General features: G+C 38.7%; 1 protein-coding gene across 1 annotated transcript in view; it reads left to right on the top strand.

Moving 5' to 3' along the window:
• colec12 (collectin sub-family member 12) overlaps window positions 1-15,126 on the top strand; it is a 59,323-nt gene extending 44,197 nt beyond the window's left edge. Inside the window, 13 exon segments of the mRNA XM_053493396.1 lie at window positions 6,658-6,742; window positions 6,865-6,940; window positions 7,741-7,836; window positions 7,946-8,092; window positions 8,952-9,042; window positions 9,492-9,687; window positions 9,843-9,937; window positions 10,155-10,243; window positions 10,488-10,575; window positions 10,674-10,728; window positions 10,820-10,970; window positions 11,125-11,255; window positions 13,179-15,126. Coding sequence (XP_053349371.1) covers window positions 6,658-6,742; window positions 6,865-6,940; window positions 7,741-7,836; window positions 7,946-8,092; window positions 8,952-9,042; window positions 9,492-9,687; window positions 9,843-9,937; window positions 10,155-10,243; window positions 10,488-10,575; window positions 10,674-10,728; window positions 10,820-10,970; window positions 11,125-11,255; window positions 13,179-13,371 — 1,493 coding nt within the window. The 3' untranslated portion in view covers window positions 13,372-15,126.
• Window positions 15,127-16,048: the final 922 nt, after the last annotated feature.

A 16,048-nucleotide genomic window follows, 5' to 3' on the forward strand; every position in this document is an offset into this window, starting at 1 on the left:
GCGGCGCTGCGGAGTCTGAGGTCCCAGACTCATTCGCATATTAAACCATGAACAGTACAGTTGTGGCTAAAAGTTTTAGGAATGACACAAATATACATTTTCACAGAGTCTGCTACTTCAGTGGGTTTTTTTTGTCAGATGTTACTGTGGTATACTGAAATAGAATTACAAGAATTTCTTAAAGTCAATTGGTTTCATTGACCGTTACATTAAGTTTAATCAATATTTGTTCTTTTTCAAGACCTCTCCAGTTTGCCCTGGCTTGCTGTCAATCAACTTCTGAGCCACATCCTGACTGGTTGCAGCCCATTCGCACATAATTAATGCTTGGAGTTTGTCAGAATTTGTGGGTTTTTCTTTGTTCACCCACTTCTTGAGAATTGACCACAAGTTCTCAATGGGATTAAGGTCTGGGTAGTTTTGTTGCTTTGTACCCTGAGCCACTTAGTTATCACTTTTTTGACATGGCAAGGTCCTCCACCATGCTGGAAAAGGCATTGTTTATCACCAAACGTTTCTTGGATGGTTGTGAAAAGTTGCTCTCAGAGGACGTTTTTTGTATCATACTTTATTCAAGGCTGTGTTTTTAGGCAAAATAGGAAGAGAGCCCCACTCTTTTGGCTAAGAAGCACACCACACATAAATGTTCTTAGGATGCTTTACTTTTGGCATGAGGCAGGACTGATGGTAGCGCTCATCGCTTGTTTTCCGTACTAGTTTTCCCAAGATGTCTCAATCAGAAAGGGCATTCAACAGAGAAAATGACTTTACCTTAGTCCTTAGCACTCCAATCATCTGTCCCTGATGTTTTCCTGGAGAGAACCGTTTTATTTTTTTTTTTGCTGTCCTTCTTGAAATATTTGTAGGTGAGCGCTACCATCGGTCCAGTGTCATACCTTACGAAATGCTTGTAATTATACTTCAGTATACCATAGTGCCATGATACCTGACTAATATATCTAAAAACACTGAAGCATCAGACTATTAATTCTCAAAGCATTTTCGCCCAGCTGTAACATGCAGGTTTTCTGACAGCAGAATTAATTAATTATTTTATTAGAACATAAATAAGTGCTGCATATATTTTTTTATAAGTCTATACAAGTGCTTCATAACCTTTCATTCAGCTAGGGAAGATGAAGGGCAGTCATGTGATTTCCTCTGAGACACATGAAGTCAGCCACACACTTGGAGAAAAATGCTAGGACAAATGGCACAAACACGTTTCTGTTGTGCCACTTGAAGAGAACCAAAAGTGTTTTTTTTTTTTCTTCTTAGACCACAGCAGTTTGACAGTTATTTAAATAAAATAACAGTGGAATATTGGCAGTGTTTCCCACAGGCCTGAAATATGCTTGTGGTGGTAGTCAGTCGATATATATTTAACCTTCAACACAATATTTTGATTTATTTGATATTTATATTAATTTCACAGTTCAGAGATTCAACCTACAAACTCTCTTTTCTTCATCTGCCCATACATGATGAATAAGGTGACGTAAAAAACAATAAGAACTAAACAATCTTTAAGGAACATGGAACTATTTGCATTACAGTGGAACCTCTGCATACAAATTTAATTCGTACTGGAGGCAAGTTCTTAGGGGGGGAAATTAATTTTGCCTTTATACAAATTGAATATATACAAATTTTCCCGTAAAAAATAATGTAATGCATATAATGTTACAACCACCCAAAAGTATTACCAACATTTATGAACAAAATCACACAGCTTTTGAACGCAGGCCAGAGGCAGTGCTAATATCGTGGTTTGACTCTTTCGTAACAGCTTTCGCTGACCAAAAAAACAAATTGTAAAATATGTGAACTTGGTTTGTAACGCTCAGTGGTGGCCCGTACGGGGAATCTGTTTTTCTGGGTAATTTTCCGGTGTTGCGCAATCTTCGCGGAGCAAGTAAAGACACGTGAAAACAAAAACTTCCAACCAAACCCAAAATGTATTAAACAGACAAATAAATAAGGTGCACCAACAAACCAATATATACAAAAACTATAAACAAAGTAAAAAATGTATGCGTGTGTGTGAGTGTGTATGTATGAAAGTTCAAGTCCGTGTTATTGTGAGTGTGTAATGGTGTATGGGAGAGATGGCTCGGTCTCACCGGTTTAAGATGGTAAATCGGGGAGCACGAGAAGCGGAATGAGATGGGTATTGTTGTGAGTCCAAGGAAAAGTAATCCACGGCAAATCCACACAATCGCTCTGTCTCTATTCCAAAATGTCTCATCTCTCCACGCTCCACCGTCTTTTGCCGGTTCCGGCTTTATACCGGCACACGTGACCCGATAGGTCATCGGGGTTCCCTCGCCGCACAACTGCGCATGTGTGCGAGAGCTTAACCCCCGGAACCAATACACCATCGTCATGGAGACAAAGATAAACCGTATAGGGTCGTTCATAAGTCCTGGTGGTTTTATTTCTTTTCTTACCACTTTATTTTAGCCTTTATCCACTAACCCCATATGTGGCTGCACTACAGGTTTGCTTGACTTTCCACAGACACAAACAAGTTATTAGCGGCTTCTGGACTTGCGCACAACTTATCATGCAAATGCCTTGCAAAATTTTACTTCTTAAGGCAAACATTTGTAAGGGAGGGCATTCAGGTGCCATAAACTGTATATACACATACACAAAGGGGCCCCAAAATGTATAAACACTTCAACAGTGTTATCTATGGCCTTTTTTAAAACTCAAATTGAATTATGTTAGTAATATGTAGTATTACGTTTCCTCTAAAGATGTCAATATTCGTGTCATACCTTTTGTTGATTCTATCATGTAAAATACACATTGTTTATGTTGAAGGTTGTATGCATTTTTTCTGACCCCCTTTGTGGATATATTTAGTTTTGTTACAATTCTAAACCATCTTAGCAAATTATTTGCCCGTACAACATGGGCTGCTAGTTTATAGCATTTCAACTATAGGATTATAGAGGAATAGCAACACGTCACCACCTCAAATGTAAACAAATAAAAAACACAAAATTGGTTGATCAAAGAATCTGATTTTGCAGTCTGTGTGGTGATAAATGAATTGCCATATTTAAAATAATCACAGTACATAAATGAATAGATTTTTGTTTTATATTGTAGAATATAAATTTTGTATAGTGTTTAAATATTATTCCCAATGTCCTGTTATTATAGAAATCTATTCCACAACAAAGTAAAACTCGTTCTAAAGTGTTTTTTTTTCCTTGAACTAATTTTAAATGATCAATGGGCCGCCCAAGGATGTTTGCGCCAGCCTTTTTAAAACTCTGTCCATCTGCCATTCACAATCGTTAAACTAGTAGGGGCCAGTTCACTCTCATGCTATCAGAATAAACTGTTACAGAAGTGGTAGTTCTGAAAGACAGTAAATGCAGAGGATGCCAGCTATAAAATATAGGAAGGCAGTAGTGACGGTCACACGTGCTCAAAAGAGAAATAGTTTTGCTTGGTGAGCGGGACACTCTTTAAAGAACACAGGAGGATAAACCCTTAAAAATGAAGCAATTTAAAAACAAAACGTTTGTCAACTGTTCCTAGTAAATAGGAATGAGGAATGAACTAAAACTGCACGCGTTATTATTTTTAGTTACAAAAACGACCATCAAAAAAACAACCAAAAGCTCAATAAAAACATGTGATCTTATAAACCTGTGCATTTCTTTGCTTTCGTGACTTAAAAAAAAATAAATATAAAATAATATAAATTATAAATATAAATTCTTGATTTTCTCCCTTAGTCATGTCCAATTCCTCCCCGTCACTAGGGGGCTCCCATATTAAGGTTACTACTACCACTCAGTTGGGAGGGCCGAAGACTATCACGTGTTTCCTTCGAACCACGTGACGCCAGCCAAATGCATCTTTTTAAACTGCTCGCTCATGCACCGATTGGCTGTATAGCCGTGATTAATGTGGGGACACTAAGTACCTCTCATCCCTCCCCTCTGAGAGAACTCGGCCAATCAGCTTTCTCTAGACCTCCGGCTGCGAGAGGTTACAGCATCACCCGGGAATCGAACCAGCGATCGCGGGATGATAGGGTGAGCACTTTACCACTTTGCCTAGGTTGTGCTAGGAATAGGATATGTCGATATCCTAATAATAGGATGTATCGCAGAAAAAAAAAAATTGCAATGTCAGTTTTTTTTCGAATATCATGCAGCCCTACTGGCGACTGACCGTTAGTGTAATTAACGATTGTAGAACACGTGGGATGTGGAGTGATGCATATTGTTACACATTCCAGTGGTGTTATTGTCTATTATCAGCGCTTGTGATATGCCGCTTGTTTAACCAGATCGCTCAGTTGGAATGAACTTTTGTATATTACACGTTGTCACAGATACAGTTATACTTATTTTTCAGTGCCTTGTCATGTTTACATACTTAAAAGTGTTTATATCATAAAAATATAAACCTATTTAAAAACCAGTGGTTTAGCTTTTTTGTTTTAATGCTTCAATTTTATGTGTCAGCTACCTGGCTTTTTTTTTTTTTTTTTTTTTTTGGCAAGTTTTACAACATTAAAAAAAAAAATAATAATTACCACAACAAGTTGTCTGATAAACACTTAACAAGAGCTAGGTCAAAGTTCACATGCATAGCACACACAAGCAAGGATGTCACCAGAGGATTCTTTCTTACATGATTCACTTCATGTCTGACTAGGGAGAAAGATATGTGTGCTTCTTTCGTCGGCTTGCGGAATGTAATATGACAAACTGAATCAACCAAGCCTTTGCCACTCACAACACGTTTTGTTGAATCGCTTCGGTTGACCTTTTACTGAAAAAAGGGCCTGTGCAACGAACGTTGCTGTTTTAGCTTGTTCATGCACTGTTGCATGCGACAGGCTGCAACACCATTTGTTAATGAATAAAAACTTGTACAGTTCAGCTTTTGATTTCTCTAGCTTTCTGGTTGTAAGCTTAAGCTAACCTCATGCATGAAGTTACATGGGAGTCCCAGTTTAAGTCACCACACACACAAAACTTTAATCTGAAATTTAGCAAATAACTGTGTACAAGTCAGGCAAGTTAGCACACTTTGTCACTGCACTGCCCTTATTAGTATGCCCTTATTAGTTTTATAACCTTATGTGAACTTAAATGATGGTTAAGGATGGCTGCAGTTTGTTGAGATACGGAGCAGCTTTCTGCGTTTAGCTAACTGTATTTCACACACAGTCAGATATATTATTAATTCGGTTGTTTTTTTCCAATCTGGACAACGATGGTCTTTTGTATGTGTTGCATCACACACTAATAAAATCATCAAGGATAATAAACGCAATCTCAATTTTGATCACGTAGACATTTCCCCCACCTACATTGTGACATCTATTGTCAAGGCTTTCAAAATACAACACACATGAGTCCATTGTCTAAGTAAGTAAGTACAATACCCAGCCTTATGAAAGACTAACACACAAAAAAAAAAAAAAAAAAAAAAACGTTGCTGTTTCAGAAATGTCAAATTAGTGATGGGTGTGTCAGGGTAAAAAGGGAAGCGCAGGAAGCGATGCATAGTGGCCGCTGTACAAGCCTCTGGAGGCGGTGTTATGATCTGGGGTTGCTTCAGATGGCCAGGTCTAGGTTCACCAATGTAATGTGGTAATCAAATGATATCATCTGATGACACCTGAATGTACTGAATGAGCAGGTTATCAGATCTGTAGAGTTTTTGTTCCCTTATGGTGCAGTGCATAATCCAGGATTCAATTTGCGAAAGTATGTGAGACTTTAGGTCCAGGCATTTTTCTACTGAATGGATTATAATTTACTCTTGCATATACACTGCTGATGGAAAGTTTTCAGACCTATTAAAAATTTGCCAAAAATGTTGACATTTGTGCTAAACTTGTAGGATCGTTGCGGGTTTGATTACTGTTCTACTGAATGCTGATCTGTTTTTTACTTTACTTTTGTCATTGTGGTATATTGTGTGTAGAATGATGAGTTGTGGGGGGGGGGGGGGGGGGGTATTTTAGGTTAGTCTTTAAAGAATCGTAATTATGTTGGTAATTATATGAAGCATTGATGAAGGTTATTGTTTATAAGTACATACATTTTATACTTATAACCGAAAAAAATTATGTAAAGTTGACCCCTTCAAATTCACGGTTCAGAGTTCGCGGCCTCAGTCGTTTATGGATTTTTCCTTTGAACCTAACAAATAATTGTTTGTTCAAATAATTTATTTTGCTGAAACCGCAAATAATCGCCGCAATTTTTTATATGGCTTTTTTATATAGTTTTTCATGCCTTTTAACACTAAACTATTAAGAACATTATTTTTATAGTCCAAACTCCGTTTAATACATTACCCTTACAAAAAAAAAGTTAGTTATATGTATTTGTTTTGGATTTTATACAAAATTTTATTTTTTGTTTGTTTGTTTTTTGCAATTCGTCGGAGCTCTAGAAGCGTAAACCTCTGTGATTTACATGAGGTCGACAGTAATAAGAATTACATCATTATTGTAATTTTTTCAACACAGGGAAAATATTTTATGACATTTAAATGCGCTCACACGATAAGCATATTAAATGACTGAGTAAGAAAATGAGTAACAAAAGCTCATATGAGTGCAATTAAAGAGTTTGTTTTTTTAAAACATTTTTCATTGCTTTGTAGAAAAAGCAACCAGTGAGATGAATACAGCTGAGGACTGGGGTCTCATACTGGACATATGTGATAAGATTGGACAGTCACGAACCGGGTGAGTCAGAGCAGCCCCCTGCCTAGTCCTAAATTCTATTTATCTTCTGGCTGTTTTAAGTTTCTGTGTGCAGTGTTTTAGAGCAAATACGGGTTGATGGTTAGTTTCTTGTATTTTTATAGACCTAAAGAATGCCTTCGCTCGATTATGAGGCGGGTCAACCACAAGGACCCCCATGTAGCCATGCAGGCTCTGACAGTAGGTGTTTTTTCTCTATGTCTCTCTTTCGATGCTTGCGATCTGGATTTGCTTATGTCATACTGTCCCCTATCTGAAAGCATTGGAACAGCATGTCTTTTCATTTGTTTTTGCACTTGTTATACCCTGAATATAGTTAAGTATAATTTCAGCTTTTATTCCTTGATATTTATATTAGTGTGCAAAAGTCTTGATGCACAGATCATTTTTTTATATTAAATGATGTGTGGGATTTACATTTGTGGGGGAACTAATGATTTACTGCAACAAGTTGCAAAGTGTCTAAATATACAAAAAATTGTTCAGCAGCGACTTCATTTCCCCTTCGTCTGCTCCAACCATTTAGCATTTAGCAGCACCAGTATACTAATAACTGGCCTGATCATCTGCCATCATCTGCAACCGTTTCTGGCACTTACAACCCTTAACAAACAAAAAGCATTCATCTGAAGCTGGTTAGGTACAAGAATGAAAATGAAAGCCAAAATCTTGCCAAAAAACAAAATAGTCTGTCTCTCTACAAGTAAAACATAAAGAAATTTGGGGTTCAAGACTTTTGTAAAGTACCATAAATCTAGATGTGTTAAAAACCTAAAAAAACAAATTTTTTCTTCATTCTAACCATTTACTTGTTTTACTCACTTTAATGATTTATTTGTTACTTAGATTTGAAGCCACACACATGCTGTTGTTCTACTGTCATTAAGAACATGTCTGCCTGTTTTTAAGTCCTGTAACAGATTACACTATAACTGAGTCTGCACTTTTCTTACCTAACATCTTTTCTTTCTCCTGAACAGTTATTAGGGGCTTGTGTGTCAAACTGTGGGAAAATCTTCCATTTGGAGGTGTGCTCGCGAGAGTTTGCCAGTGAAGTTAGCAATGTCTTAAACAAGGTATGTTTACTGGACTATGAGTTTTGTCTGGATTATGTACAAGTTTTTTTTTTTTATTATTATTTTTTAATTAACACAAAGACTGAGAATTAGTTGCTGTTTTAATCAGGGCCACCCAAAAGTATGTGAGAAGCTCAAGGCCCTTATGGTAGAATGGGCTGAGGACTTCCGGAATGACCCCCAGCTCAGTCTCATATCAGCTATGATTAAGAACCTAAGAGAGCAGGGCGTCACCTTTCCTGCTGTCGGCTCCCAGGTTAGTACGCTGTTGCTATACTGTTTATACTTTCCGGTATAATATGAAAAAAAATGTATAGAAGAGAGCGAACACTTTGTGTACATGCATTGTTTCATAATAATACTGGGTACTCTGGGAGTTTTATTTTTTTTCCTAAGCTGCACAAAAAAAAAATCACATTATCGTTCTTAAGGTGCAGCACTCAGTTTTGTACAGTACAGAAGTACAGCTCGCCACAGTTTTGTCCAGATGATACTACTTGGCAAAGGCTTGGATAGTCACTCCACTTTGCACAAAATTATTTTTTCATTTGCGCGATCCGTAACCGTGGACTGAACAAAACTGATGCTGGGTGATACACTCATGCCTTTGCTCAGTTCATGGCAACAGCTTTGGATGGCGGCTTCTGGGTCGTGTTGGTGAATAGGGGCAGATTTTAGGTGATTTTTTTTTTCTGTACTTCAGGGCAGTCGTGAACCGAGGTTATGGGTAATTTCACTGGTGGCTGAGAGCAAAAGACGGATAAATTGGCATTCCTCCCTTCCCACTCAGACAGCATGCCCATCTGTCCCCTATCAATCACAGAGACATTGGCGGTGGTTGTGTACAAACCTTTGTGTGCGGAAGAACCTATATAGAGCTTTCCTTTAAGTATGATGCAGCATAAAAAGAAGGTGTTGCCTCTAGTCTTTATTTAGCCTACCCTGTCGGTAGCTGCTGTATGATAGAGGCTAAAAAAAAATAAAAAACAATATCAAGCCACTATCTATTAATTATTTGTTCTAAAATCATGATTTTACTAAAAAAGGGATACAAAGCTTAGTTTGCATTTTAGAAGTGTTCAAGGCTGATCAATGACTTGTATGTTGTTTTGCAGGCAGCAGAGCAAGCTAAAGCCAGCCCTGCTTTAGTCGCCAAAGACCCAGCAACCACCACAACCAAGAAAGAGGAAGAGGACTTGGCCAAAGGTGCACCTTTCAGCTCTCTTCGTATGATATTATTTACATTCTGTGGCAAAAAAAATGGAGCAGGAAAATAAATGATAAAAAAAAAGAGTGAGGACTGAGTCACATTGAGACAGAAGTTAGCATAGAAGAGTTTTTCCCAATAATTGTGTATTTTACAGTATATACATGTACATTTATACACCTCAGTATTGTTTTTTTTGTTGTTGTTATGACCTTAGAGGACAGCCAAGCTTTTAAGAAGGTGTATTTGCAAAAATGGGTTCAGATTTTGAGTGCGTAGGAACACTTTTATGAATAAAGCTTTTTGAATAAAAGCACAGCCACTTGGGTTTGATGAGTCGTTTGGAAGCAGCAGGTGTGTTTCAGCACCATGACCTGCACACTGTGCACTGTAATAGTACTAAAATGTAGAATCTTAACTTAAAGTTTTTTATATCTCTTATCTCAAGCCATTGAGTTGTCCTTGAAGGAGCAGCGGCTGCAGAACCCGACCTCGTTTTCTGGCCTTTACCCGAATGCTAGCAGCCTTCTCACTTCCCAGAAAGCTGATGGTAGGAAAGTTCGGGCTATTTACGATTTCGAGGCTGCAGAGGACAACGAGCTGACCTTTAAATCTGGAGAGATCATCACTATCTTAGATGACAGGTGCTGAAATTAAAACTACCTGGTTTTTTTTTTTTTTTTTTTTTTTTTTTTTTTTGAGTGCTGAATCTCTTCATACTTGATATGGGTTGCTTAATGGCTGTAGGGTATGCTAATACAGTTTGGTGTTTGTTTATTTTTTTATTTATTTACAACAGTGACCCCAACTGGTGGAAAGGTGAGACATATCAGGGTGTGGGCCTTTTTCCATCTAACTTTGTCACAGCAGATCTGACAGCAGAGCCGGAGATGAGTGAGTATTGTGATTACTTTTGTTACTGTTTGTCGCTACTATCCCACACACAATACCTACGTTTTATGCAGAATTATATTTATTTACTGCAGTGCTTTCTGACTACTCGTATGTTTTGTCCCTTGCTGTATATTGAGTTCCAGTTAATTAAATCTTTTAAATTGCATGCTACTAGAGCTGATTTCATGCGGATGTCATTGTTGCTTTGTTTGCCCAGTGAAAACGGAGAAAAAGACGGTACAGTTCAGTGAGAATGTCCAAGTGGAGACCATCGAGCCAGAGCCTGAGCCTGTCTACATAGACGAGGTGAGGGTTCTTTCTAGAGGAAAAGTCTTTTCTACAATAAAATGCACAATGTTAATTCGGGCTGCTCAGATCAATCAGTTATGCTCTTATTGCGAGTTTTAGTTCCTGTGTGTTATGTTTCGTAAATGGATCAGGCTTGATCGGCAGCTGTATAACCTCATTTAAAAGGTACCTGCTGTCAATAATGGCAGCACTAATGGACGCTTCATGCGGGAGTAATTTTGTGATTCTGTAATCCATGCAGGAGAAAATGGACCAGTTGCTACAGATGATCCAGAGCGCAGATCCAACAGATAATGAGTCCGACGCCTGTGAGCTGCTCCAACTGGAGGGTAGGGCGTAGGGCCTTTTCTTAGCTATGCTATATTTAAAGACTTTTAATCATTTCATTTCGGATCTTTGTGTTTGTGGGTTTTTTTTTTCTGTTTAGGTGCTTGTAACCAAATGGGTCCACTCATTGATCAGAAACTAGAAGAAATTGACAGGTATTGATGATATATAATGATATATGTTTGTTAAATCTTTCTTAGTTAAGACAAAATTAACAGTTGTCTTGTTAATCATGGTTTCCTCCAGGAAGCATTCTGAGCTGTCTGAACTTAACGTGAAGGTGATGGAGGCTCTGTCATTGTACGCCAAGCTGATGAACGAGGACCCCGTGTACGCCATGTATGCAAAACTGCAGAGCCAGCAGTACTACATGCAGCAGCCAGGCACCTCGCAGCAGGTGAGCACCTTCTATGCAGCAACTTTAGTTTTACTAGGGTCAAAAACAAAACTGTTCCAGGGTGACTCAAAACCATCACCCACACACACCAAAAAAGAAAACTAGTACAATTAGTCATGCTGAATATTTGAGTAATGCTGTATTTTGTCTAAAGGTGTACCCAGGGCAGGCAACTGCAGGACAGTATGCAGTGGCCGCTACAGGGGTGCAGGGTTACAGTGTTCCTGTGGAGCAAATTCCTGCCATGAACCAGGTGCAGCCTTTACCAGGCCAAGCAGCACCCAGGTAACAGCCCTACTGTCGGATTATGAATTGTACAATTACTTAATAACTCTTTAGTTTTAACCTTTTTCCTTACAATAAATGAGAACAGACCTAAGGATACTGTGGCGGATTACTGTCTGTGTTGCTGTGAGGCAGGAAATAATAAAGAGGAGAGGCGAGAGAGCACTCAAACAAGGAACTGTGTGCGTGTGTGTGTGTTGCATGCATCACTTAATAAAGCTTTATGAGTAAACTAAGAAATATAAAGTCAGCTCACACTGACGCACAGACGCTAGCTACGGTCTCCTCAGGTGTGCGTCATTTCTCCTTCACTCTTGTGCCCCTTGGGGTGGCGCTTGACGTAAAGTAAGAAATAACAGTGTGGCATGTTGTTATGAAAAACTAATCAATGACAGTTTGGTAGGATGAGACATAAAGGAAAAACTTCCTAAAATAACCTTTAACATATCCCGAAAGTGTTGTGTTCCATTTAAGCTGCAGCAGGTTGCCATTTATTATAATTTCTTATTTTGGATGTGACTTTGGATTAATTTATAGTCGCATTTAAATTTCATGGACCATTTAAAAAAAAAAAAAAAAAAAAAAAAAAAAAAAAAACAATTCAAGTAAACTTTTTGAAACTGAGCATATTCACTAGATTAGAAAACGATGAGAGCACAGGTTAGTTACAGCCTACTGAAATCAATCTGTGATTTAAGTTGCATTTAATGCTGCTGAAAATAAATATGAGGAGCGTTCAAGTCAAACTGGGACTTTTAAATGTAACACGACAGTTATGAGAGTAGAAACTCTCTTTATTTCTCTATATAACTCCCTGCTACATTAATGAATTTATCGCAGCAGTTTTTAGAACTGCTTGGATACCAGAGCCATGATTAGACTGCCTGCTTCATAAACTAAGGCCTTCCAGGAACTCCTTCACACTTGACATGTTTGGTGTGATTGAATAAACTCTGGTGCGGTTGTTCTGTTAGTACGGTTTACCTGAACAAGTGTGAATGATGACACCTGAACCTCAGTGTGCACCAAGAAAGCGACACCTTGAAAAGGTCAGTCCCGGCCTCCGAGTGGCGCAGTGGTGAAGTGCTCGCCCCATCATCCGGAGATTGCTGGTTCGGTTCCCTGGTGATGCTGTTACCTCTCACAGCCGGAGGTCTAGAGAAATCTGATTGGCCGAGCTCTCTCAGAGGGGAGGGATAAGAGGTACTTTGTGCTCCCACCTTAATCACAGCTCTACAGCCAATCCGGGGCGTCTGTGATGCACACGGAAGGAGCGGCTAGCGCTTTCCTCAGAGTGTTACTCCGCCCCTAACGGTGCATGAGCAAGCAGTTCGAAAAGATGCGGTCGGCTGGCGTCACGTGGTTCGGAGGAAACACGTGATGGTTTTCGGCCCTCCCGGCTGAATGGTAGTAGTAGCCTTAATGTGGGAGCCTCCTAGTGACGGGGAGGAAATGGTCACGACTAAATTAGGGAGAAAATCGGGAAAAAAATCCAAAACAATAAAAAAAAAAAAAAAAAAAAAGGGCGGTCCCAGTCCGCTTCCAAAAGAACTCTGGTGCAGTTTGATTAAAATGTGAACGCACCACAGACAAATTAGATGCAAAAAAACATCTCCTTCGCCATTATCTGATGATAACTCCACCTGAGAACTTTTACATCAGATGTAGAAGAGGCAGCGTTAGGATTCTCTGCCGTTGTTCAATGATGAGCGCTTGCGAAACATTCACGACTGTGCTACAGTTTAGCACATTGATGAAATGTCATGTTTTTTGACTGCTCTTGTTATTGAACACACCCCTGCTGCATCAAGCCTTCTCACACTGACCAGAGATACTTCTTTGTTAAATTCAAGCTCTTGATATGATTAAATTCTGTTTCTGCTCTTGATATGATTAAATTCTCTGTGTGTGTTCCTTTCCCAGTGATGTGCACATGTACATAGGCCAGGCGCCCGTGTACAGCGCTCCTGCAGGCAGCATGGTTCATGGGGAGGTGCAGCAGGCATACCCGAACACCGCCAGTGGACAGGCAGGCCTGACCCAAACTCCCAGCTACAGCTGTGCCAATCCCACAGACCCTCAACAGAACCCTTACTCAGAAAAAGCCCTCTTATAGGACCCGCATACACGGCTCTTGTCCCTCTTCTCCAGTATACATACACACACACCCTTCTCATGAACAAAGAGGTGCATTCTAACACTAAACCAACGCCACGGGTACAGACCGACCCACGCTCCTAGTTCCACGTCATTGTTTCTGATGAACGTACATGTGTCCTTAAACACTACACTCTCTCTTTCTCTCTCATTAATGCACCCAGAAAGTAGAAGCCACAGAAACACTCAGTTCGACCAAGTAAAGGACATGAAATATTGATTTACTACTGACTGGTTACAGTATGCAGTTTGAAGTAAGACAGACAGAGGAGTCGCTCACTCTCTTTATCCATCTAACTAGCTCTTTCTCTCTTTCCCTTTCTCTCTCTGGCTTATTATATCTTTCTATCCTGTGATCTGTTTCTTTTTTTCATGCTATATCTTTATCCAGTTATCTATCTCTGTTTATATTTCTCTCTGTTTCAAGCTCTTTATCTGACTTGCTTCACCTCCACCCTACCTTTTTTTTAAACCACATTGTCTCTGAATTTTATACTTTCTCTCTCTGTCTTTCTCTGTCATAGACTGAGCTGATGTCTGCCTAATGTCTTTTAAAGATTACACACTTAAATGTTTTGGATAAGCTTGAACACGAACAGAGCATGCACGTGTACATAGTTTTCCATTCTGTTTTGAACCTTGATCAGTCACAGGTGTTTGGTGCTACAGGGTTTCATAGGAGAAATGTTCAGATCTTGTGTGTGTGTAGAGGTCAGTCTGCATACGTGAGCATATGGCCTTCATTTGTGATCAGTTTTCAAAGAGCATCACAGCCATTCCACCTCTCCTGTGGGACTGTGTAGCACAGCACCAGCATGGTCCTTAAAGTGGTGCAGTCCAATCCCTGCAGTTCTCAATGGCACAGCCCATCTTCGATCTATGGTCTCGAAGCATTTCTTTAACACAGTGTTAAATTGATTCTTAATTGTAGTCTGTCTTTATTTATTTTTGTCTGTTATTTTAAATGCACTGTACTTTGATATAAAGAGAATAAGGAGGATATTCTGCTAAAAAAAATGTAGAAGTGTGTATATACGAGAAACCTGTGTTACAGCTCCTTCTGTTGAAAGAGCGCAGTGAAAGGCATGTAGTAATATAACTCGAAGAGGATGATGATCATGTTATGCACTTTTCATTTCGACTCTCAGTCCCAAGTTTCAGCTCGCCTCAAGTTGTAAAACATTTTAACCACGGAAGGACTAAAGCGGCTAACTGAAGACTTTTAATTATTTAGGCACTGGAAATTTTAAGATTTCAACACACTAAATAAATGACTGTACATTTTGTATGTCTAATTCTCCTGCACCGAGAACCTGTTGTGTATGGAGTATGTGGGAATGAGTTTAGTCCAGCCTAACATCACTACATTTTTAATTATCATGGGAGACTGAGTGCGAGTTTATTAGGATGTGCTATCGGGATCAGAAGTCGTATCCTCTTTGCCCTCGTATCATCTGTGTAGTGGGATTATTTAAAATATTAAAGAGTTAAGCTGACAGATCTTGACCTGGGGACAATGAGCCAGTTCCGACATGGTCCGCCACTTTTAACACGCAGCTGTGATCCTGATGTAAACTTTATTCGCAGGGAGAATGACTGTTTTCATGTTTTAAAGGTTTTTGGTGTATCAGTTCCGTTAAATGTATCTAGTTGTTTATGTACTATTTTAATCATCTGAATGATTAGTATTCACATTAAAATTAGCCCAAATGTACGTTTGTGGTGTGGTGTGTTTGGGGTCTGTTTATAGTGACGAATATTAAGAATGGAAACATTATTGTGACGTTAATGCTTAACACACTTCAATATTCATGTTTAATACACTTCAATATATTTGTTATATAATTATACAGTAGCCTTTATCAATATAATGGTTAATTTGTACTTCTAATACTCAATGTGGTACTGGTGATCTCAGATTAATGTCTAAAGGTACAAATATTGAAATTAGAGTATACTTTAAATATGACTGCATATATAAATACCTCTGTGTACTTAAATATAACAGTATACTATCTACTTTATTCAAGATTCGAGAATTTTGTTTCTCACATACGTACATGGTTGTACAAGTACATCAGCAGTGAAATGAAATTGCACCAACCTCCAGACTGTGCAGATAAAATAAAATAAAAAAACGCATAAAAATAAATATGTACAAGAATGTGATGTATAGTTATATACAATATAAATTATATGGAGTATGTTATAATCTGTGTGCACGGATATGTGATGGTTACTGTGCGTTTTGCAACTGTGTGCTAAATTTCGGTTATTGATGAGGTTTTGTCTTTAATGCCCTAGTGGAAAAAGCTGCTGTTCATTCTTTTGGTTCGTGAATTAATAATAGCACGTATGTCTACTGACTGTACATTTTACTGGGAACACCTGTAGAGCTTTATGTTCATTCGCCTGATTAGATGTAAAAAATTATGGAGATCCAAGTAGAAGACGGCATGTAATAACACAACACCAGAAAACGTGATCTCAGAGAATGTGACATGGTTGTTTGTGCCAAATGGTCTGGTTTGAGTGTTTCAGAATCTGCTAATCTGGGAGTTATAGAGTTCTCCAGAATAATCGGAAAACATTGAGGCGAGCAACAGTTTTGTGGGTGAATGCATCTTACTGGTACG

This window comes from Clarias gariepinus, chromosome 1 (assembly GCF_024256425.1).
Source record: "Clarias gariepinus isolate MV-2021 ecotype Netherlands chromosome 1, CGAR_prim_01v2, whole genome shotgun sequence".
Lineage (NCBI taxonomy): Eukaryota > Metazoa > Chordata > Actinopteri > Siluriformes > Clariidae > Clarias > Clarias gariepinus.